The sequence below is a fragment of the Dipodomys merriami genome, unplaced genomic scaffold (assembly GCF_024711535.1).
Source record: "Dipodomys merriami isolate MVZ:Mamm:240054 unplaced genomic scaffold, mDipMer1.0.p SCAF_21, whole genome shotgun sequence".
Classification (NCBI taxonomy): domain Eukaryota; kingdom Metazoa; phylum Chordata; class Mammalia; order Rodentia; family Heteromyidae; genus Dipodomys; species Dipodomys merriami.
The window spans coordinates 27,155,854-27,175,174 of NW_027203493.1; the positions used below are offsets into that span (position 1 = coordinate 27,155,854).

At 43.1% G+C, this 19,321-nt stretch overlaps 1 protein-coding gene across 8 annotated transcripts in view; it reads right to left on the reverse strand.

Annotated features, from left to right (window-relative positions):
• The window catches only part of Nav2 (neuron navigator 2), a 715,292-nt gene that overhangs the window by 14,044 nt on the left and 681,927 nt on the right, over positions 1-19,321 (reverse strand). For all 8 annotated transcript variants that reach the window (XM_070032729.1, XM_070032731.1, XM_070032725.1 and 5 more), the window contains 7 exons: positions 17,217-17,389; positions 11,047-11,200; positions 9,189-9,351; positions 8,361-8,461; positions 5,669-5,764; positions 4,474-4,642; positions 23-258 (listed from right to left, as the gene is read on the reverse strand). In XM_070032729.1, the coding sequence (XP_069888830.1) occupies positions 23-258; positions 4,474-4,642; positions 5,669-5,764; positions 8,361-8,461; positions 9,189-9,351; positions 11,047-11,200; positions 17,217-17,389 (1,092 nt within the window). The remainder of the gene's footprint in view (positions 1-22; positions 259-4,473; positions 4,643-5,668; positions 5,765-8,360; positions 8,462-9,188; positions 9,352-11,046; positions 11,201-17,216; positions 17,390-19,321) is intronic.

Below are 19,321 nucleotides of genomic sequence, written 5' to 3' on the forward strand. Positions count from 1 at the left end.
GCCCAACATGCAGCAAACTCACCTTGCTAGATTTATGGTCCACATTAAAGGTGGCGATGACTCCATCAGTCAACTCCCGTCCCTCTCGAAGCACTACGTATTCTGATAGCCGGTTAGCCAGGTAGGTTTTCCCAGTGCCACTGGGGCCAGAGAGAATGATACGTCGGTGCTCTATCAGCAGGGAGACGTAGCGCTGCAGGATGGGCTTGGGGATCAGAGACTCAAATACCAGTGAGTCCAGGCTGTTTTCTGCAAGCCCTGCATTTGAGAAAGATAAGGAGCATGTGAAGACCTGAAGGATAGCTAGCTGTGTTTGCATACTTGGGAACCTCAAGACATTATCACTTTCCTTGGCAGCTCACTCACCTGCCCACCAAGGTATACTGATTTTCATCAAATATCAACTGCTTCTGGAAGTCACCTCCTGTCCATCAGCACCTCATGCTTCTGGTCTCTGTCTTGGCTAGCTTTCTCAGCTTTATACTCACCTTTAATATTTAGGTTGAAATACTTGGGCTTTAATATTTAGGCCCTTAGTCCTGTATTCTGCAGAGGATCTAAGATCTGCTTATCTATCTGAATTTATATATTTGTGGGTTCTGCCCAAGCTATACCTGAGTCTTATCTGTCTGTGTCTGCCATAATCCTGGGTTGCCTCTTCCTTCTTGTTCTCTCTGGACTATCAGATACCATGCTACCCAAACTTGGATGTAGTATTAAGGTATGAAAACAATAACACTTGCATCTTTCAATAAAGAATAACACTAGGAGGAATCATTTGATTTTAGAATGTGATTTTGGAATGTGAGTTACTGACTGGCAGACCCAGGCTGAGACCTTTATTCTTCAACAATATCAAGTGAGAACTTATCTTTTCACTTTCCCACCTAGGAAAACTTGATTGATCAAAGTTGCTGGCTTTAAAAGTGATGTTCTGGGGCTGGGAAGGTGGCTCAGTGGTAGAGCACTTGCCTTGCATGCATGAGGCCCTGGGTTTGATTCCTCAGCACCACATAAACAGAAAAAGCCAGAAGTGGTGCTGTGGCTCAAGTGGTAGAGTGCTCGCCTTGAGCTGAAGAGCTAAGGGACAGCGCCCAGGCCCAGAGTTGAGGTCCATGACTGGCAAAAAAAAAAAAAAAAAAAAAAGTGATGTTCTGTTGTTGTTGGTTAGTTGGTTGGATTTTTTTTTTTTTTTTTGGTCTATTTTAGTAGTACTAGGGACTGAACCCAGGGCCTCACACATGTTAGGCAGACACTCGACCATAAAGCTCTCTCTCTCTCTCTCTCTCTCTCTCTCTCTCTCTGTGTGTGTGTGTGTGTGTGTGTGTGTGTGTGTGTGTGTGTGTGTGTGTGTGTGTGTGTGTGTGTGTGTGTGTGTGTGTGTGTGTGTGTGTGTGTGTGTGTGTGTGTGTGTGTGTGTGTGTGTGTGTGTGTGTGTGTGTGTGTGTGTGTGTGTGTGTGTTACATCTGGCTCTGGCTTTAAAGAGTTCTTTTTTTTTTGGTGGGGCGGTGGGGGAGAGGGTGTTGGTCATGGGGCTTGAACTCTGGGCCTGGGCCCTGTCCCTCAGCTCTTCAACTCAAGGGTAGTGCTCTACCACTTGAGCAACAGTGCCACTTCCGGTTTTCTGAGTGGTTTATTGGAGATAAGAGTCTTACAGCCTTTCCTGCCCAGGCTAGCTTTGAACCACAATCCTCAGATCTCAGCCTCCTGAATAGCTAGGATTTCAGTGGCGTCCAGCTTAAAGAGTTATTTTCTTGCTATCATTCCCAGAAGAAGATTTGTCCAAGACTAGCCATTCATGCTCTAAGGAAACTCTAAAAGTTCCCCTCAAGGAAATCAGTATATGTAAGTAATAAAGTAACCTAAAGGACATTTTAAAAAAATTAAACAGTATCTTCCTTTTACACTAATTCATCACTGCCAACAGGTGCCTACTAATGCATTTATGTTTATTTCTAATCTTCCCCAATTAAGAATAACCCCCCAAGCAGTGACTACCCTAGAATGACCACAATGAAGGTCCTGAAATGCTTGAGGGCAAGCCTACTAGCTTTCTACTTGAGCCATACACCCTATACTGGATTAAATCCCAATACAAACTATAATGTAGAGTCCTTAATCTAACTTTCTTTGGGAGGGGGCAGAGGGACACAAGATGGTGACTTGAACCCAGGACCTGAGTACTATCCCCAGCACTCTGCCAGTTGAGCCACAAAGCTCTACTTTCAACATTTTTTTTTTTGGAAAAGTTTATTGGGGAAAAGAGCCTCATGGACTTTCTTGACTGGGCTGGCTTCAAACCATGATCCTGAGATCTCACAGCTTCCTGAGTAGCTAGTATTACAGATATGAGCTACTTGTGCCTTAGTCTAAATTTAATAATAGTGTCAACAATAGCAATAAGATAAATGTTGTTAAAACAACGTCACATATCGCTGTTTTGGTCTTTTGCCATAAAACAAAAGATTATACTGCAGATGACTCATTTCAGAATATGCCATCCCTGGGACCACTGAGGTGAACCACCAAGCTGATGGATCTCTTTCAGCTCAAACCTTTGAGTAGGTCTTGGTGTTTTCAAAGCATAAGTTTCAAGCACTCCAAAAAAATAGAAGAGTCAGGCACCACAAACTAAACTTAAGCCTATCCTTCCAGATGTTGAAACTTGATGTTCTGATAACAACCACAGCCCAGGTTTCATAGAGCATGGCCTGGTCCTCCAGAGGCAGTGTTATCCTCTCATTGTTTCTATGGAGGTTTGGTCTGGTCTTAGCAATAAGTCACTTTTTGATAGATCACTTGTGAAATCTGAACCCAGGATGTAAATGGCTGTCCTTAAAGGGGTCTTGGCAGGGGAACAATTACTGGTTCGGTGTCCATGGCTTCTCTTTCTGCTTCTCTTTGTAGCAGAATTCTTTCTCTTTCCAGATGGTTTAGGGAGAATTACCTAACTCTTCATCTACCCAATGGGATGGGTCAAATGTGACAAGGAAGTGTCAAAGCTTCATCCCACTCAGCATGACTACCCCAGTGATAAGCATTTGACTTCAGATGGGCTTGAGTCAGCCTTACAAAATTTCCAGTCACATTTCCAGAAAGAACTCTTCTTTTAGTTTCCTACGAGGATAAATCAAGGTTTTCAGTGGACATTTCAGCAACAATGTGTAGAAAGCTCAAAAAAGAAAAAAATACGCACAGCAGTGATGAACCAAACAGATAGACTTGGTCCTGGTAAACATTGTATCTGGCTCTGCCTACCACATACTCCCAGATCCCCCAAGTATCTGAGCCTATACCTTTCACAATTGTAGCATATCACCTATCAGGATGATATGCTAAGTGGCAAAGTGTCATCTGTCACCTGCAGACTGAGACCCTGATTTGCTGGTGGGGACTTCTGGGTAATTTAAGAAAACCTACCAGGGGGCTGGGAAGGTGGCTCAGTGGTAGAGCACTTGCCTTGCATGCATGAGGCACTGGGTTCGATTCCCCAGCACCACATAAGCAAAAAGAAAAAAGCCGGAAGTGGCGCTGTGGCTCAAGTGGTAGAGCGCTAGCCTTGAGCTGAAGAGCTGAGGGACAGCGCCCAGGCCCAGAGTTCAGGCCCCACGACCGGACCCAAAAAAAAAAAAAAAAAAGAAAAAAGAAAACCTACCATTGCATCAAACAACTCCAAAATCATAAATAAAAATTGCAGTCGATTGGTACCTTTCAATAAAGTAAAAAATGTGACTGTGAGAAGGATGGCATGATGCAGCATTCACCAACTTCAATTTTCTGTTCATAAGGTATGGAGATAAATGGAGTTTGCTGCCAAATAAATTTGGAACTAAACTTAGGATTCAAAAACAGAGTCATTAAAGTACCAGTGCATTCCTGACCCTGGGTCTCAAACCCAAATGGTATTAATAATGCAGGTTCCCAGACTTATCTGGCTGTGAAGCTTCCTTTACACCCACAGAGAATCTTGAGGCCCAGAGTTCTATGGAACACACTGTGGCCTGGGGCTTAACATTGCTGTGTGATGAGGTTTTTGGCATCTAGAGCTGCATCATGCCTGGGCAAGAGCTTAGCAGTTGCATCAGGATGCTTACAGCGACCCATGTAGCCTACAGCAAATCCGACTTGCCCCATCTGTACAATGGGACTTCATCCAAGGTTGGCTAGCAGGAAACATTGGTTGCTATTGGTAAATTGCCATTTCAATGGAGTTATTAAGGGGTTATTAAGATTCCATCATCTCAGAGTCATAAGACTAATAAGACCTTTTGATATGTAATTTTAGCAATAAACTAAAACAATTTGTTTCAGGTGGTGATTGAGAAAGCTGTAGCCTACTCAACTGGCTTAGATAATTGTAGAAGGAATGGGGGAAAACACACCCACATATATATGCACCAACCAAATCTGTGCCAAGACACAAAACTCAGTGAGATTCCCGAAAGCCCCATCTCTGCAAGGGTCTTTTTTACCTCGGACTGTCACAGAGATAGTAGTATTCTCTCCCACCAGGTAGCCGCATGGAAGGAGCTCAGGGGTCTCAGAAGCATTGCTGCGTTTGAGTTCCCCAATGCTGTAGCCAAGAACACTGTCGGAATTCAGCCCCAGCTGACTCACAGGGTCCACGTGTATGATGTATTCCTGGAGAAAATAAAATAAAGACCCCATCAAAGAGGTGGCTAAAATCTGCCCATGACTCATATTTTCACTGCATGATTTATGTCTCTTCTTTCTCAGATGATGTCTGGGTTGAAATCAGGCTATGGAGCTGACTATATATATAAAGACTTAGTATCCCAAGCCTCTTAAAATACAGATTTATTTGGTTAAGAGATGGAAGAGGGGAAAAAATAAACCCCTAGGAAGATTGTGAACGTTTAGTCTAGATGAACCAAGCACAGAAAAGGTAGGTTGCTTTTCTTAGGTTCAGCTGGTATTTGTGAATAGTGCTGGGAATTCCTACAGGAAATCCTTCACCAGCCACTACTGTTGACTCAGAGCAAAGACCATAGTGGTAACAATGAAAGCAAAACCTAGGGCTTCTAGAGGAAAAGAAAAAAGAAAAGAAAAAACTATTGGCTTAAAAAGGGAAATGTACTCAATTTGGTAAATGTCCCCTTGTTGGTGAGCAAAAGGCTTTAGGTCAGTGATGATGTGACAGGTCCCTTCACTATAAGGACAACTAAAGTGAGTCCCAATTATAGGCCTTGAGTGGTTTCAACTTTTTCGTTCACTATGACCCTGGAAACCTAAATAATTGTATTTCTAATCTAAGAGTATCTAATCTGAAGCTTTTTTTTCCCCTTTCATTCATTTTGTTTTGAGTCAGGGTACCAGGATGTAGTCTAGGTTGGCTAGAACTCGTTATATAGTTCAGGCTAGCCTTGAACTTGTGATTCTTTTGCCCCAGCTTCTTGAGTGCTGGTATCACAGGTGTAGACCACCACTAGCTGGCTAGTCACTGTCTAAAGCAGACGGAAAGAGTGTAGCTAATCACCAGTCTGGATTTATGATGGGCCTTCTGTTTCTTTGTAGGCCAGGGGACAAGTCTCTATAACATAAGGATGTAGAGGAGAGAATAAGCCAGGGAAATGGCCATATTCAGGACATAAACCTCCCTTTCCCTCCCTGAGTCCACTGCCAAAGCTTTCTTCTTGAGACACTTACTTTGAAGAGCCGTCTAACCACCCCATCCAGCACATCCCACTTTGTCTTGCCACTAACTCCAATGCAGCCAATAAGAAAGAGGTGTGGTCTGGAGTCCTAAGGGTAAGAAAATGTAAGCAGGTTAAAAACAAACAAACAAACAGGTAGATACTCTGTCCCAGTTCGGGAGAGGATTTATTTTTCCTTAGAACTCCACCAGTGGTTTGAGAAGGGAAGAAAGTTCTATTGGTTATATACCAGGCAGCACTTGGCTGGAATGCAATATCCTTAAAAGGTTCCCTGCTCTACTGCTGAAATTGCTATGGGTTAAGGAAGTCAAGAATCTCCTCTCTACAGAATCCACTGTCTGCTAAGTGCATACTTTGTACAGAGCATGCATCACATGTTCCTGGAATCTTCTCTTACCTTCTAGATGCAATCTCTCCCTTTTCAAATCTTTCCTAACAACTCACCTCTTCCAGGAAGTCTTTAGTGGTGAAACTACCTGGCTCAGAGCTTAGACTGCTCTACAGGTTCAGAGTACAACTTATACAGTGATATATTCTGTACTTGTGTATAGTTACTTTCAGTCTTTTTTTTTTTTTTTTTGTCGGTCGTGGGGCTTGAACTCTGGGCCTGGGCGCTGTCCCTCAGCTCTTCAGCTCAAGGCGAGCGCTCTACCACTTGAGCTACAGCGCCACTTCCAATCTTTTTTTTTTTTTTTAAATCAAATTTGTCTCCTTGTTACACCTTAGAACTTCTTCAGGACAAGAATGTTTCCATTCTTTTCAAAAAATATTTTCATTCCTTTTCTTATTAAAAGATAAAACATGCTGAATCCAGAAAAGTAGTAAAACTCCGGGAAGATTGCCAAAAAAAAAAAACTCCAGACCTTTCTTCTACTTCTTTTACATCTATAACCACAGTGGCTAACTGATCATATCAATTAAAAAAGAAAGCTGATAGAACATTCCATTCTGTTGGGTTTTTAAATATTTCATATGCTTATAAGGACACAGGAGAGGGGTGGGATTGGGGAGAAGGGCAGAAGCTTGTGGCAGTTAAGCAAAATCAACAGAAAAAATAGTTCACTAGTTTTGCAGGGAGATGAGCCGACCCCACTCCTTGCCTGGTGGACTCAAGTAAGTGACACTTGGCTCCTAGGATTCTTAGCAGCAAAATGTAGATTACAACCCCTGGTCGGCCAGCTTCTCCTGGATACTGATGTAAACTGGAAATAATCAGTGAAAGTGACTTGCAAACTTTGGAAAACCATCAGCTTGATCTGTTCATATTGATGGTTACTAGAATAATTCACATTCACAATATGGCCTGTATTTACTAGGAGAATGCAATGAAAAGTGAATTTCTCCCTTGATGAGCTATCACTCTGCTGGCTGGATCCTGAGAGAAGAGGTTCAACTCCTGGAGGCTATCAAAGTGTGGACTTTCTTACCATTTCAGTGAGATAAATGAGCTGACCACAAAGTGGACCCTGGCAGAGTAAAGTCTGGCTGCAGACACTCTGTGGTGATAGGCACTGGGGTTTTCTAGCTGTCTGAAATTGAAACAGAATACTGGCTAGAAATGCGACAAGAAAACTAAAAATTCAAGGAGACTTGAAATGGTGCCTCTTGAGGCCTTATCCCACTTGAGCGAAGATCCTTCACAATATCACTGGGATTTAATCATTGAGTAAAATGTAACTTTCACTGGTAAACTCCCAACTCCACCCTCATAGAGTCTCTGGCTGTAGTACAGACTCTGGAAGAGAATGAAAACTGCAATCAGAAAACTGATCCCCAGCATGGTGACGCAAGACACTTCCAGCTCTACTCTTGGCTGCCTGAGTGCTCCTATAACTTGGTAGCCTGTTTCCCAGTGTCTCCTTTGTCTGTAGCCTCCGATGAGAGAAAACCATGCTTGAGGCCAGCTGAGTTCAGTCAGTGGACTGACTGTCAGGAGGAGGTACTAGATGTGCTTAGCTGCCTTGGAAGTGCTTTGGGAATACATTCAATTCAGAAAGGCTATTTTTGAAGATGTTAGTGTTAATCACAGGAAAGTACAACATGGGGCTGGTTTTAGTAAGTTTTATTAGACTTGTAAATGAAAGGGAAGTGTCATTTGCTTACTGCTGGGAATCAAGGTCACAGTAGTTTCCACTTATCCAAGGTCCAGTTACCCATAGCCAACCCAGTATCTTGTTATTAGTTCTATTTTATTAGCAGTTATGTTGGCAATCTTTTGATTTTTTTTTGTCTGTTATGGGGTTTGAACTCTAGGACTGGGCGCTGTCCCTGAGCTCTTCAGCTCAAGGCAAGCGATCTACCACTTAAGCCATAGCACCACTTCCTGGTGTTACTTTTCTGGTGGTTAATTGGAAATAAGAGTTTAACTGACTTTCCTACCCAGGTTGGTAGGCATGAGCCACCAGTGCCCAGCGGTTGCCCATCTTTTAAAGTACCTAGTTTGTATATTTAACTTTACCATAGATGTATATGTATAGAAAAAACACACATGACGCTTGTTGATTTGGTGGTTTAAGGGGCATCCCATGGGGATCATAGAATGTGACTCCCCATGAATAAGAGGGGACTACTGTATTAAGAAAGGTGTTAGCAGTTAGGCGAATCAGGTTTATGATTAAATCACTAAACTAGGTAGTTCTACCTGGAGAAGGGACAGGCAGAGCAGGGAAAGGGATCCAACTAACCTCCTTCCACTTCATTTCCTCCTGAAAGCTGACAACTATCTTAACATGCCTGCCTCCTTCCTTCCGAGCCGCGCATTCACCAGTGTCATCCAGCAACATGTCTGCGAATGGAAAACATCAACAGCCTTAGGCACATGGGGACAGCAAAGCTGGCTTCCTGACACCCCGGCTGTCTGTGGTGACAGCAGCGGCACAAAGCAGGGTGTCGGGCTGCAAGGGAAGTGGGTGGGGGAAGGGAAAAGGGAAAGGGTAGAATGGAGAATGCAACCACAGAAACCAATGGTGGGCCAACCAAAGAGCCAGCAGGCTGATGATGTATCTTGCCAAATGAAGTGCAGGGAGAGACTCAACCAAAACAAGAGCAAGAGCAGCATCATGGATAAAAAAATAAAAGCATCAGCCTCAATATGCTTAAAAAGAAAACCTAGGTCATGTTTGCAGATGATGTGCTAGCCTGGCTCCATCCTGAAGGCAGGAAGGCCATAGGCCAAGCCATTGTCCATCTGGAACCTGCTACTGTGAAGTGTACGCAGCATTCATCTTATGGGTCAGCCTCTAAAAATGGATCAAACAGAACTCAGCGTGGTGGGAGAGGGAATCCAAGCTCATGGCTTGGAGAATTTGGGGCACTGGAGCAAAGCATGAGAGCACTCTAATGGCTGGGCTCATGTTGGTAGCAGACGCACACCCAGACACACACACCCTAAGTGCACACACGCCTGTTGCCTCTCCATTTGATCTGGTGACCTGCTTATCCTGGGGCTCTTGCTTGGAGAACAGAATGCCAGCAGCAGGTTCAGGCCTGCCTCCAACCCTGCAGCCACTCACCCAGGCTAGTTGACTCTGTGAGGTTCAGGCTGTGCTGGGAGAGGCCCATGGACTGCCTTGGGGAGGCAGAGATGGACACTTGGGAAGGAGCCCGGCTGCAGCCACTGCCTTGAGACTCTGACTTCAGCCGGTCATTTTCAGCTTTCAGCTTCTCTATTTCACTCTGCAAAGAATAAGGCAGAATCCTTAGTAGGTGGATGTAATGGGAACACAAGACTTCTCTGGAGAAAAGATTTGGGAGTTCCCTACAAGAACCAACTGGCCATTCTAGCCTAACAAGTAACACTCAGGGAGACTCAGCAGGCTGTCCGGCTTTGGCTTATGTCCAAGACATGTCTGGTGGTGTCACAGGTAACTTTCAGAGAAGCGGCCTTTAAAAGAGGTGTTCAGGAGCTGGGCATGTTGGTAAGCACATGACTAGGAAGAAATATAAACAGCAAACCTCTTTGCTGGGTGATGACCTTATTAAAAAGCAAGGGGCTGATGATAAGAGGTTATAAGAAAGCATTAAGGGCTGGGAATGTGGTAGAATGCTTGCCTAACATGCATGAAGCCTGGGTTTGATTCCTCAGTACCACATAAACAGAAAAAGCCAAAAATGGTGCTGTCTCTCAAGTGGTAGAATGCTAAAAGACACTCTTGAGCAAAGGACACTCAGGAACAGTGCCTAGGCCCTGAGGTCAAGTCCCCTGACTGTCAAAAATAAAAAAAGAAAGACAAAGAAAGAAAGCATTAAGTTGGGCACAGTGGCTTGTATTACAATAGAAGAAGATTGAGAGGACTGTGGTTCAAGGTCAGCCCAGGAAAAAAAACGTTAGAACGACTTCTATCTCAACATCAACAAAAAAGCTTGACATGGTAGTGTGTGTCTGTGCTTCTAGCTACATGGGAAGTGAAAATAGAAGGACTTGATCCAGGCTGGCTTGGCCATAAACATGAGACACTATTTGGAAAATAACTAAAGCAAAAACGGCTGTGTAGCTGTCTGGCAAGCTTGAGACTATGAGTTCAACTCCCTAGTACCACCAAAAAAAAAAAAAAAAACACCTCAAAGAAAATAAACATCTTGGCTTTCCCAAGGTTTGCTGCTGAAGTATTCAGTCAAGAAACATCTTATAATCAAAGAGGCTTGCAAAATTCTGGTTTGATAGATTTTGTTACTGCAAGACTTTTAAGAATCTTTAATGAGCTGCTATATTTTGTGAATCAATTTCCTTTCAGAGCTTTGTTTTAAAGAGTGTGCTTTGGGAAAGGTTAGTCTCCTGTGAGGCCCAACTTAGCACCTATTTATGAGGAACATAAAGTGATGCTATGTCCAGAGAAAGGGATAAAAAAACAATAAACAAAGCAGCTCAGAAAACTCACATGGGGGACACCTATAACAACACATCTGAGCAACATCTAGAGGAGAACACTGAGTCTTCTAGCTGCAGGACTTGGAAAGGCTTTGCAGAGGAAGAAGAGACTTGGTAGAGGGTCAGGTGGGATGAGAAGAAAGTTATTCCCAGGGGAGGGAATAACATAGAACAGAAACTCAAGAGGGCTCACTAAAGGACCCATCAATGGTCCATTTTGCCTACCAGTTGAGAATAAAAATTGGAATCAGGACTGATGTGGGGACCAGAAGTGAAAAGGGCCTTGGAGAAAAAAAGGCTTGAAGGGCAGAAGAAGGGAACAGGTAGAAGCAGGAGGCAGGGAGTAGGGAGGTATGATTACTCTTATGCTTTCCCAGTGGCTGCTCCACGCAATATGTGAAAGTGATTGGAAATATAAAGAGAAAAACGGAGGGTCAGCATGGAGATGCCCACGCTGCTAGAGAACACCTCCCTGTAGCTTCATCTACCTCCTGATTGCTCACCTGCATCCTGTTCATGGCCTCCCGGAGCTGGTCAAGCTGATGAGCAGAGCTGAGAGCTTCCAGGCGGATGTCTGTCAGCTTCATCTCCTTGTCTCTGAGCTCATTTCGCAGCTGCATGACTGTCTCAGCTTCACTATCTATGCAGTCCGAAATTCTAGAGAAAGGGGATGTTATGGGATAAAAGCAGTTCTGAGTTCATCTCCTTTTAGACTCTTACCATCCAGTTTAATCATCGGGTGTGTTCAGCAGTAACCATGCATAACCAGTCACCTAAGGCTTCTCACCTCAAAGTTATTGATTTTTTTTTTTGGTTAGTCATGGGGCTTGAACTTGGGGCCCAGACTCTGTCCCTGAGCTCTTTTGCTCAAGGTTAGCACTCTAACAACGGAGCCATGGTGCCACTTCCAGTTGTCTGGTGGTTAAATGGATGTAAGAGTCTTCTGGACTTCCTACCCAGGATGGCTTCAAACCAAGATCTTCAGATCTCAGCCTCCTGAGTAGCTAGGATTATAGACATACGCTACCAGCACCTGGCTAAGTTACTGATTTTTATGACTTGTCTGAAATATTTCTTCACAGAGCTCTGACAACCAGAATAGGTCTAGCAGGCCTTTCCACAAAAATCTCAATAGCAGAAGAGAAAGGAGCAATGGGTTGCTTTGTACAGCTTGGCCAATCAGGGGCTCTACAGAGGTGCCATAATCTGAGTATCTACCTGCTTCCAAACTTACATTGAAATTTAGGCCTCAAAGCTACATGTAATGCTATTTGGAGGAGGAGCCTTGAAAAGGTAATTAGTATTAAATGAGGTCATGGCAGTGAGGCCCAGTGATAGAATTCATGACTTTATTAGAAAAGGAATTGAGATTTGAATAAGCAGGCTTACCGTAGCCTGCTATGTGGAATCCTCTACCCTTTATCATACTATGACCCAGTAAGGAGTCTCTCACCAGATGCTGAGCAGATGCTGGCACTATGTGACAGTGAAACAAGCTTCTGTTTATGTAGGTACATGTGTGTATGTGTACATAATATGTATATGTGCATACATACATATAGGTATATATATAAACATATATGGTACCCAATTTTTAGTAGTTATAGCAATAGAAAAATAGCTAAGACAAAAGGATAGGAAAGTAATAAATAAGAAACTTTAGTGTTGGCGTACAAGTCTCCTACAAAATCAGCTAGCTCTCAAGAAACACAATGGTGAGGCCTTATAAGAAGGGATTGCCTAACAAAGATGCTGTTGGTAAAAAGTTCCTTTGTACCAGCCCTAAGTTTTAGTCCCTACCCGGCAGTCCAAGATAGAACTTTCCTTTTCCCTTGGTTCCTTCCCCTAGTATTGCTATGTATCTGAATATGTATACATATTGCTATGTATCTGAAACTTTACTATACCTAACAGAATACCCTTTGCTTGTCTGCTAGCTCCTCAAGGTCCAGGGTTAATCTTTGCATCATTTGTAGTGTCTGATCACATCAATCTAGCCACTCACAGCAGGTACTCTCACTGTTTACTGGACACATGGGCATTTGAAATCTGTTGATCAGTATTACACTACTAATTCCATAAAGAGATACTATAATTGTATTTTTTTTAATGAGAAGGCGGAGGCATAGAGATAAAAATGCCCAAGGGCATACTATTTAATGTGTTAAGTTTGCTCCTAAATTGTAACTAGGAGGCACTGTACCTGCAGTTTATATGTTGCACTCCTGTATTGTTCCCAACATACTGCATGGAGTGCTTACTGAAGTAACCTGATGTATGGTTTTTCAATCCCTAGATAGTTATTCTGACATACTCCTGTCTTGTTGGGAGGAGGGCTGGTTGCATGCCTAATTTTAAATGCATCAAGTGTGGGAAATGTTGTCTTCCCCCAGCTGTCATTCCTTTCGCCCACAGGATGGAGAATTCTCTAAGCCCAACTCCTCTGCCTCTGGTTTCTTCTTTGAACTCCCTCTCACATCTAGATTTGCACATTCTTATAAACCTTTCAAGGTTGGAAATAAGCATTTAATGTCAGCCCACCCTTTGGAAAACTAGAGCAAAAACAAACATCTCCAGTGTCCATGGAGGTTGTGGAATGTAAGAAAAGGATTGGTGAGCCAAGAGCCTGCCCTGCCCCATCCCTATGGGAAAAGTGGTTGGGAAAGAGCATTCTTGCTGATGGTTTTCTATAGCTGAGTGCATCACCACCACCCTCTTCTAGCCTGACATGACCGCCCAGTATCATGTAGAACAGTGTCTGTTCCTCCAAGCAGTTTCTTCTCTTTGTCTCCCTAGGTTTTCCCCACCTCATCGACTGCTCTACATTCTCTTCCTTAAGTTCAAATTTCAGCATGCCGGAGTTCAGTCCTGCTCCTCTTTATCTCCATTCAGTTACTCAAAGAATCCTCATTTCCCAGCTTTCATCGCCACCTCTAACCTCCTGTCTCCCAAATCTCTATGTTCTAGAACTCTAGGCCGGCCAGGAATCTCACTTCATGTGGCCAAGGCAAAGCTCCCACTCCCTGTCCCACCTGTCCCATTCAAGACGCAAGTCTAGGAAGATCCAAAGGTTGTTCCTCTCTTTCCCTCATCTTCTACATCAGATCTATCACCATGAACTGTTCACTACTTTTCTTCCAGACCTTAAATCATTGAAGAGTCACAACTACTATCGGTCATTCCTTCTTTGTACCAAAGATCCAAAGGCTTGCTGAACCATCAGGGAACCCATTTTCATGGGTTCAACATTGCGGATCTGGGATAGAGTAAAGGGCAGAGAACAAAAACTGAGAAAATATACATGTCAGCTGGTAGTAGGTTGAATGGTGAAAAATAGAGGAAAGGGGGATGACAGGTGGTGGTAGGGCAACTTGATGCAAGATGTACAGGACTTGATAATCAGGTCACATGAGCAGAGACCTGAAGAAAAGATTAACCAGAGGGAGGGTTTTTTCAGGCAGGGGACATAGCAAGAGCAAAATCCTTAAAAGCAGGGCATGTGAAGGAAGGTTCATGGCATAGCCAGCGGCCAGTGGAGGCTCACATTATAAGGGAAGGGCTAGCCGCCTCTCTCCTCTACTCTTGCCTCATGTATCTCCTTAGGACACTAATTAAAGTTCTCTCGCCTTTCTGCCTAATGCTCCCTCACATCTATTATACATGAAGTCAGAAATGACTTCCTTGATTTCAAAGTTCTCCCTGTTACAGGCCAGGCCTTCCTCTGTGGCTCCTTTTTCTACTACTCTGCCCCCTGACTATCCTGTGGCAACCAGCCTTCCCTTCTCAGACTCAGCCAGCTTGTTTCCACATTGGTTTCCTTAAGCTGTTTATTTCTTGGAACAGCTGCACTGCTCATGGGAAGGCTGATCTGGGTACACCAAAGCCCATTTCCTTTTGCACATCTTCCCATGTAGATAGTATGGCCCTAGGACCTGATCACTGGACAGTAGGAAGAGGACATGTATGTTCTTTCTAGGCCTGCAGGATCTTCCACACCCTCTCCTGACTCTGGCTAGACCCACATTGGGTAGAGGACTAGGTCATGGCAGGAAGCCTGCTGACTAGGTATATCTGCACTGGGTTTGGAAGGAGCTAGAAATAAACAGTGTTAAATAAAAGCCACTGAGCTTTTATTTAGGGGTTTACTGAAGCTAGTGTTTCTAACCAGAACTAAACAGCGGTTCCTTCTGTTACAAAGATTTCTGCTAAAATGTCACCTCATCAGAGGGGTCTTTCCTGACCATCCCATCTAAAGTTGCTGCATCTTAGTACCATTTTCATCCACAGCATTAACCCTTAAGATGCCTGGCTTTAATAGATTAACAGGATTCTCTAACTCACGATAGATAGGGCAGCCAGAGAAATAATTTTATCGTCTTGGACACTGCCATAATAGAGCCAGATTGGCACCTAGCACAGAGTAGAGGCTTAGGAGTGGAATGAATGGCCTCATGCCATGTCCCCAGGATCCCTAGTCTCCACAGGATGAGAATCTGGCTTAATCTTAGCCTTAGTCTTTGCAGAATACCTTGAATATATTCAGCTCATACAGCCTGTTCTACAAAAAGTTCAAATCAAGAGCAGAGAGTGGGTTCCTTTTTCCTTCTGGTCAGGAAATGATTGCACTAGGATGCTTTGGGATGGATGGTGGCCTGTGTGAGATACCCTGTCTTTCATTCTTGGGCATGCTATACATCAAGTAGGACTCATGCTTTTAAGTATTCATTTTATCTTACCTCAATCTGATTTCACCCACAAAAGAAGTGGCTTCCCTTTCACCAGGGTGACACCAGTAGAAGTGGAGCTGATCCTCTATGTATAATGAAGCCATATGTCACTAACACATAGATCACTTAAAATGGTTGGGCACTGGTGGCTCATGCCTATAATCCTAGCTACTCAAGCAGCTGAGATCTAGAAGACTGTGATTTTGCCAGCTGGGCAAAAAAGTTTACTAAACACCATCTCCAAAACCCAGCAAAAAGCCAGGCAGGAAGTGTAGCCCAGAAGTAAAGCACCAGCCTAACAAATGTAAGACTCTGAGTTCAAACCTCATTACTGCCCCCCATACACATATACTTCTACTTGCAATTGGTGTGCCATAAAGACTTGGCCTTCGGGTAGGCCAATCTTCGAGGCAATGTGGTAAGCACTTGGGCAGCAGTTGAGGCTCTTGTGCAGGTTGCTATCCTCAGCAGGTTGACTAGGCCCAAGCGTACCGAGGGTCAGTTCCACAGACTAGCCTCTTGAGAATGGAGGATGAAGCAGGAAGATAGAGGCATCTATTTTGTCTCTCTCAAGAATCCAGTGAAGTAAATGTAATTACTGAGATTTATATAATGAATCCTATTATATAATGAATCCTATTATATAATGAATCCTATCTCAATGATGATCTGATTCCAGCCACAGCTCTTTCTTCTCTCAGGTACTGTCTCAGCACCCTGATAACTTGCCTTTAGACTGTTCACAATCATCATTCATAATTCTAGATGTGGCAAACATGGTCTTACGATAGAACTTAGCTGTACTTAGCTGTAAGAAGGTAGCTGTGCAACTTTCTGAGCTAATACCAATGTCTCTACCCACCCAAGCCATTTCTGCTCTTGGTTCTTGCTCCAAATCTGGACCTTGTTTTCTTAGATTGGAGAGAATGGTCTTCCTATGCTGGGATAGAAGACGGAAGAATGAGTGCATAGTGAGAGTCATGGAAAAGAGGGCTGGGCAAGAACAGATGGCTCTTTTTCTCTGTGTAACTGCAGCTAGGAGAACAGCACTAGACAACCTGAACAAAGCTAGTCATGTCCTTAAGAGCTGCTACTGCATACTGAAATTCCTAGAGGAGGAGCTCATGATAAATCATTTCACCAAATACCAAGCCCTTTAGCAACAAGAAATGTCACTGAATCTATTTTTAATCCCAAATTTCTGATTTCTAATCTCAGAGAAATAGTAAACACCAAATCTTCATCAAAGAAGAAAATTATATTTTAAATTCCATCATCCAAGTGAATCAGAATTTCAGCAAAAACTGCCAACCCTCTTAATACCATCTGCCCTTGTAGCAAAAAGGTTCTCGTGTTTTTATCCATTTATTTTATGCAGTGCTTAGACAACAGCCCTTATCCCAATCTGACATACAAAGAAGCGGAATAAGGAGAAGTTAAATAACTTGCTACTAATTATGGTATTGATACCACCCTAACTAAACGCTGTTTCCATTTTTTCAACCTTCTCAGTTCTAAAAACCATGGGAGAACACTCAATATCCTGTTAAATCGATAAAAAAAATGAACAGCAAGGACTGTGATCCAAGGCCATCCCAGGCAAGACATTAGTTGAGACCTCAGCTCAGTAAACAAGTGGACATGGTTATGCATGCCTGTGATCTCCACTATGAGGACTGTGCTCCCAGTAGCCTAGGCAAAAAAGCATGAGACATTATCCTAAAAAATAAGAAGGACTGGAGGTGTGAATCAAGTTATAGAGTGCCTGCCTAACAATTGCAAAGGCCTAAGTTCAAACTCCAGTCTACCAAAACATAAATAAATACATACATACATCTATATATAAGGAAAACATATAGGATCAGGTGAGCAAATGTCTCCTAATAGGACTCATAAGTCACTTCTGCTTGACAACATCTGACAGGGTACCCCAGAGACAAACTCACAATGAATTGGAGTGAGAATTCCTCAACAGAGGGGTGGAGCTCATGGACCCATTGTGTGGCAACTTTGGAGAGGAAGGCAAAGAAGAATCTGTCATCTCCTCGATGTCTGAATGAGAGGATGCAGACTTGGGGGACTTCTTCTTTCCAAAAGCTTGCTTGAAGGAGCTGCGCAACTGAATACAAAAGATTGTTAGCCTTTTGGGGGGATGCAGCCAAAGCTCAGGCCTTGGCTACCCAGTGACATGCATACAAAAGAGCAATTAACTCTCCCATGTTTCCCCAGCCAATGGAAAAGGCTCCCCCAACAGCTCTCAAATCAGTGCATTAAGGGAGGAGGAGTTATCTGGTATTGATAGCTCAGGACTAGACCTGTGGGGAACATTCCATGCCTACTCTTGGTTCAAGACTGGATGCCAACAGCAAGACAAAGCCTGGCTCAGCAGGTGGATGTGGGGAAAATGAGGTTACACAGCAACAAAGCAGGATGCTGAGACATGACGGATGCGGATGAGGTTAGTCATATCAATGGATGGGTTAGCTTGGTATCTGATATTAAAGTTGGTTCTTGCTTACCTCATTGACCTGCCAGAGAAAATGCAAGCAAAACAGGGAAGGGGAAGGAAAAAAGACAATTTTTAACAGAGAAAGCCAATGACAGGGAAAGCTTTGGACTTTTCGACATAACATGGCTAATAATAAACACCAAACACAGAAGAGGATTCCAGTAGGAATGTGAACCTTTAACAGTATGGGGACATCCTCCTTCATCATGAAAGGAAGGCAAGAGTAGGTTGTCCCCAATCAGGGTTCTTCTGACTTCTTCTAGTCTGGTTAAAGTAACTGTGCCCACCTTTCCATGCTTCTCACACTTTTCCTTAATGGTTGAGCTGGGAGGAGTGAGGATTGTAGGGGAGAATGTCTACTTTTCTGAGCAGTATCATCTCAGACTTTCCATAGAGCTGTACAGCTCTTTGCTTATACTAACTTGGGACTTCTTATATAAAAAAGACAATTTGATAAACAGGGGATTAGCCATCTCCTTCACTACTCAAAAAAAATTATGAGGGGAAATTGTTTTTAAAAATTCATTAACCAAGTCGGGTGCCGGTGGCTCATGCCTGTAATCCTAGCTACTCAGGAGACTAAGATCTGAGGATCTGAGCCCAAGCAGCCCAAGCAGGAAAGACTGTGAGACTCCTATCTCCAATAAACCACTAGAAAACTGGAAGTGGTGATATAGCTCAAGTGGTAGAGCACGCCTTGAGCTGAAGAGCTGAGGGACAGCACCCAGGCCCAGAGTTTAAGCCCCATGACCAACAGTAAATAAATAAATAAATAAATAAATAATTCATTAATCAAGCTGTAAAAAATAAAGAGGTGTAATACAATTTTCCTATGCCCTGAAGAACAGAAAGAATGAAGCACAATTCTCTGAGAGCCATGGGCATAATATTTTGTGCTGAAAACAGGTAGTTAAAAAAGTCATTTCCTTTTATTAAAGTCTTTTTCCCCCTTTCAAAAACATATTCTAGGGGTTTTCTCAGCCACTGAGAATTTCAGAAAATAGGCCATTGGGCAAACTGCTGAGATTTTTCTTCCATTCATGTGCTTCGTCTCTAACAAACCTCATGTCAGCCTGTGGGCAAATCCAGATCCCATTGCTCTCTTATTTTCTACTTCTGAACCTATTTCCAGAGAGTAGCCATAGAGACAAAAGGAACTGGCATACATGCCAACAAATTCAATACTTGCCTCTACCTCTGCTAAAAAGCCAAGTGAAAGAGGAGATTATGAAGATTAAACAGAATTAAGCTTTGGGATAAGCTTTAGAATGCCAATTATCCATCCTCCCTGATTTCACTGAGAAGTTAGAATTAGTTGTCATAAAATAGCACAAACACGTTTTATATCTTAGCTCAAAGAAAATAAACACTTTTTTGCATACTCAGACAATATTCTTCAACTCAGACTATACTTATCAATTGCATATTAGAGATGGCAACATGAGTTAATCCTACCTGTTTAGTCATAGCAAATGAGTTGTCTAAAAGCTATTAGTAACTTCAAGAAAAAAAAAATGAATCAGAATAAGAGGGTTACACTGA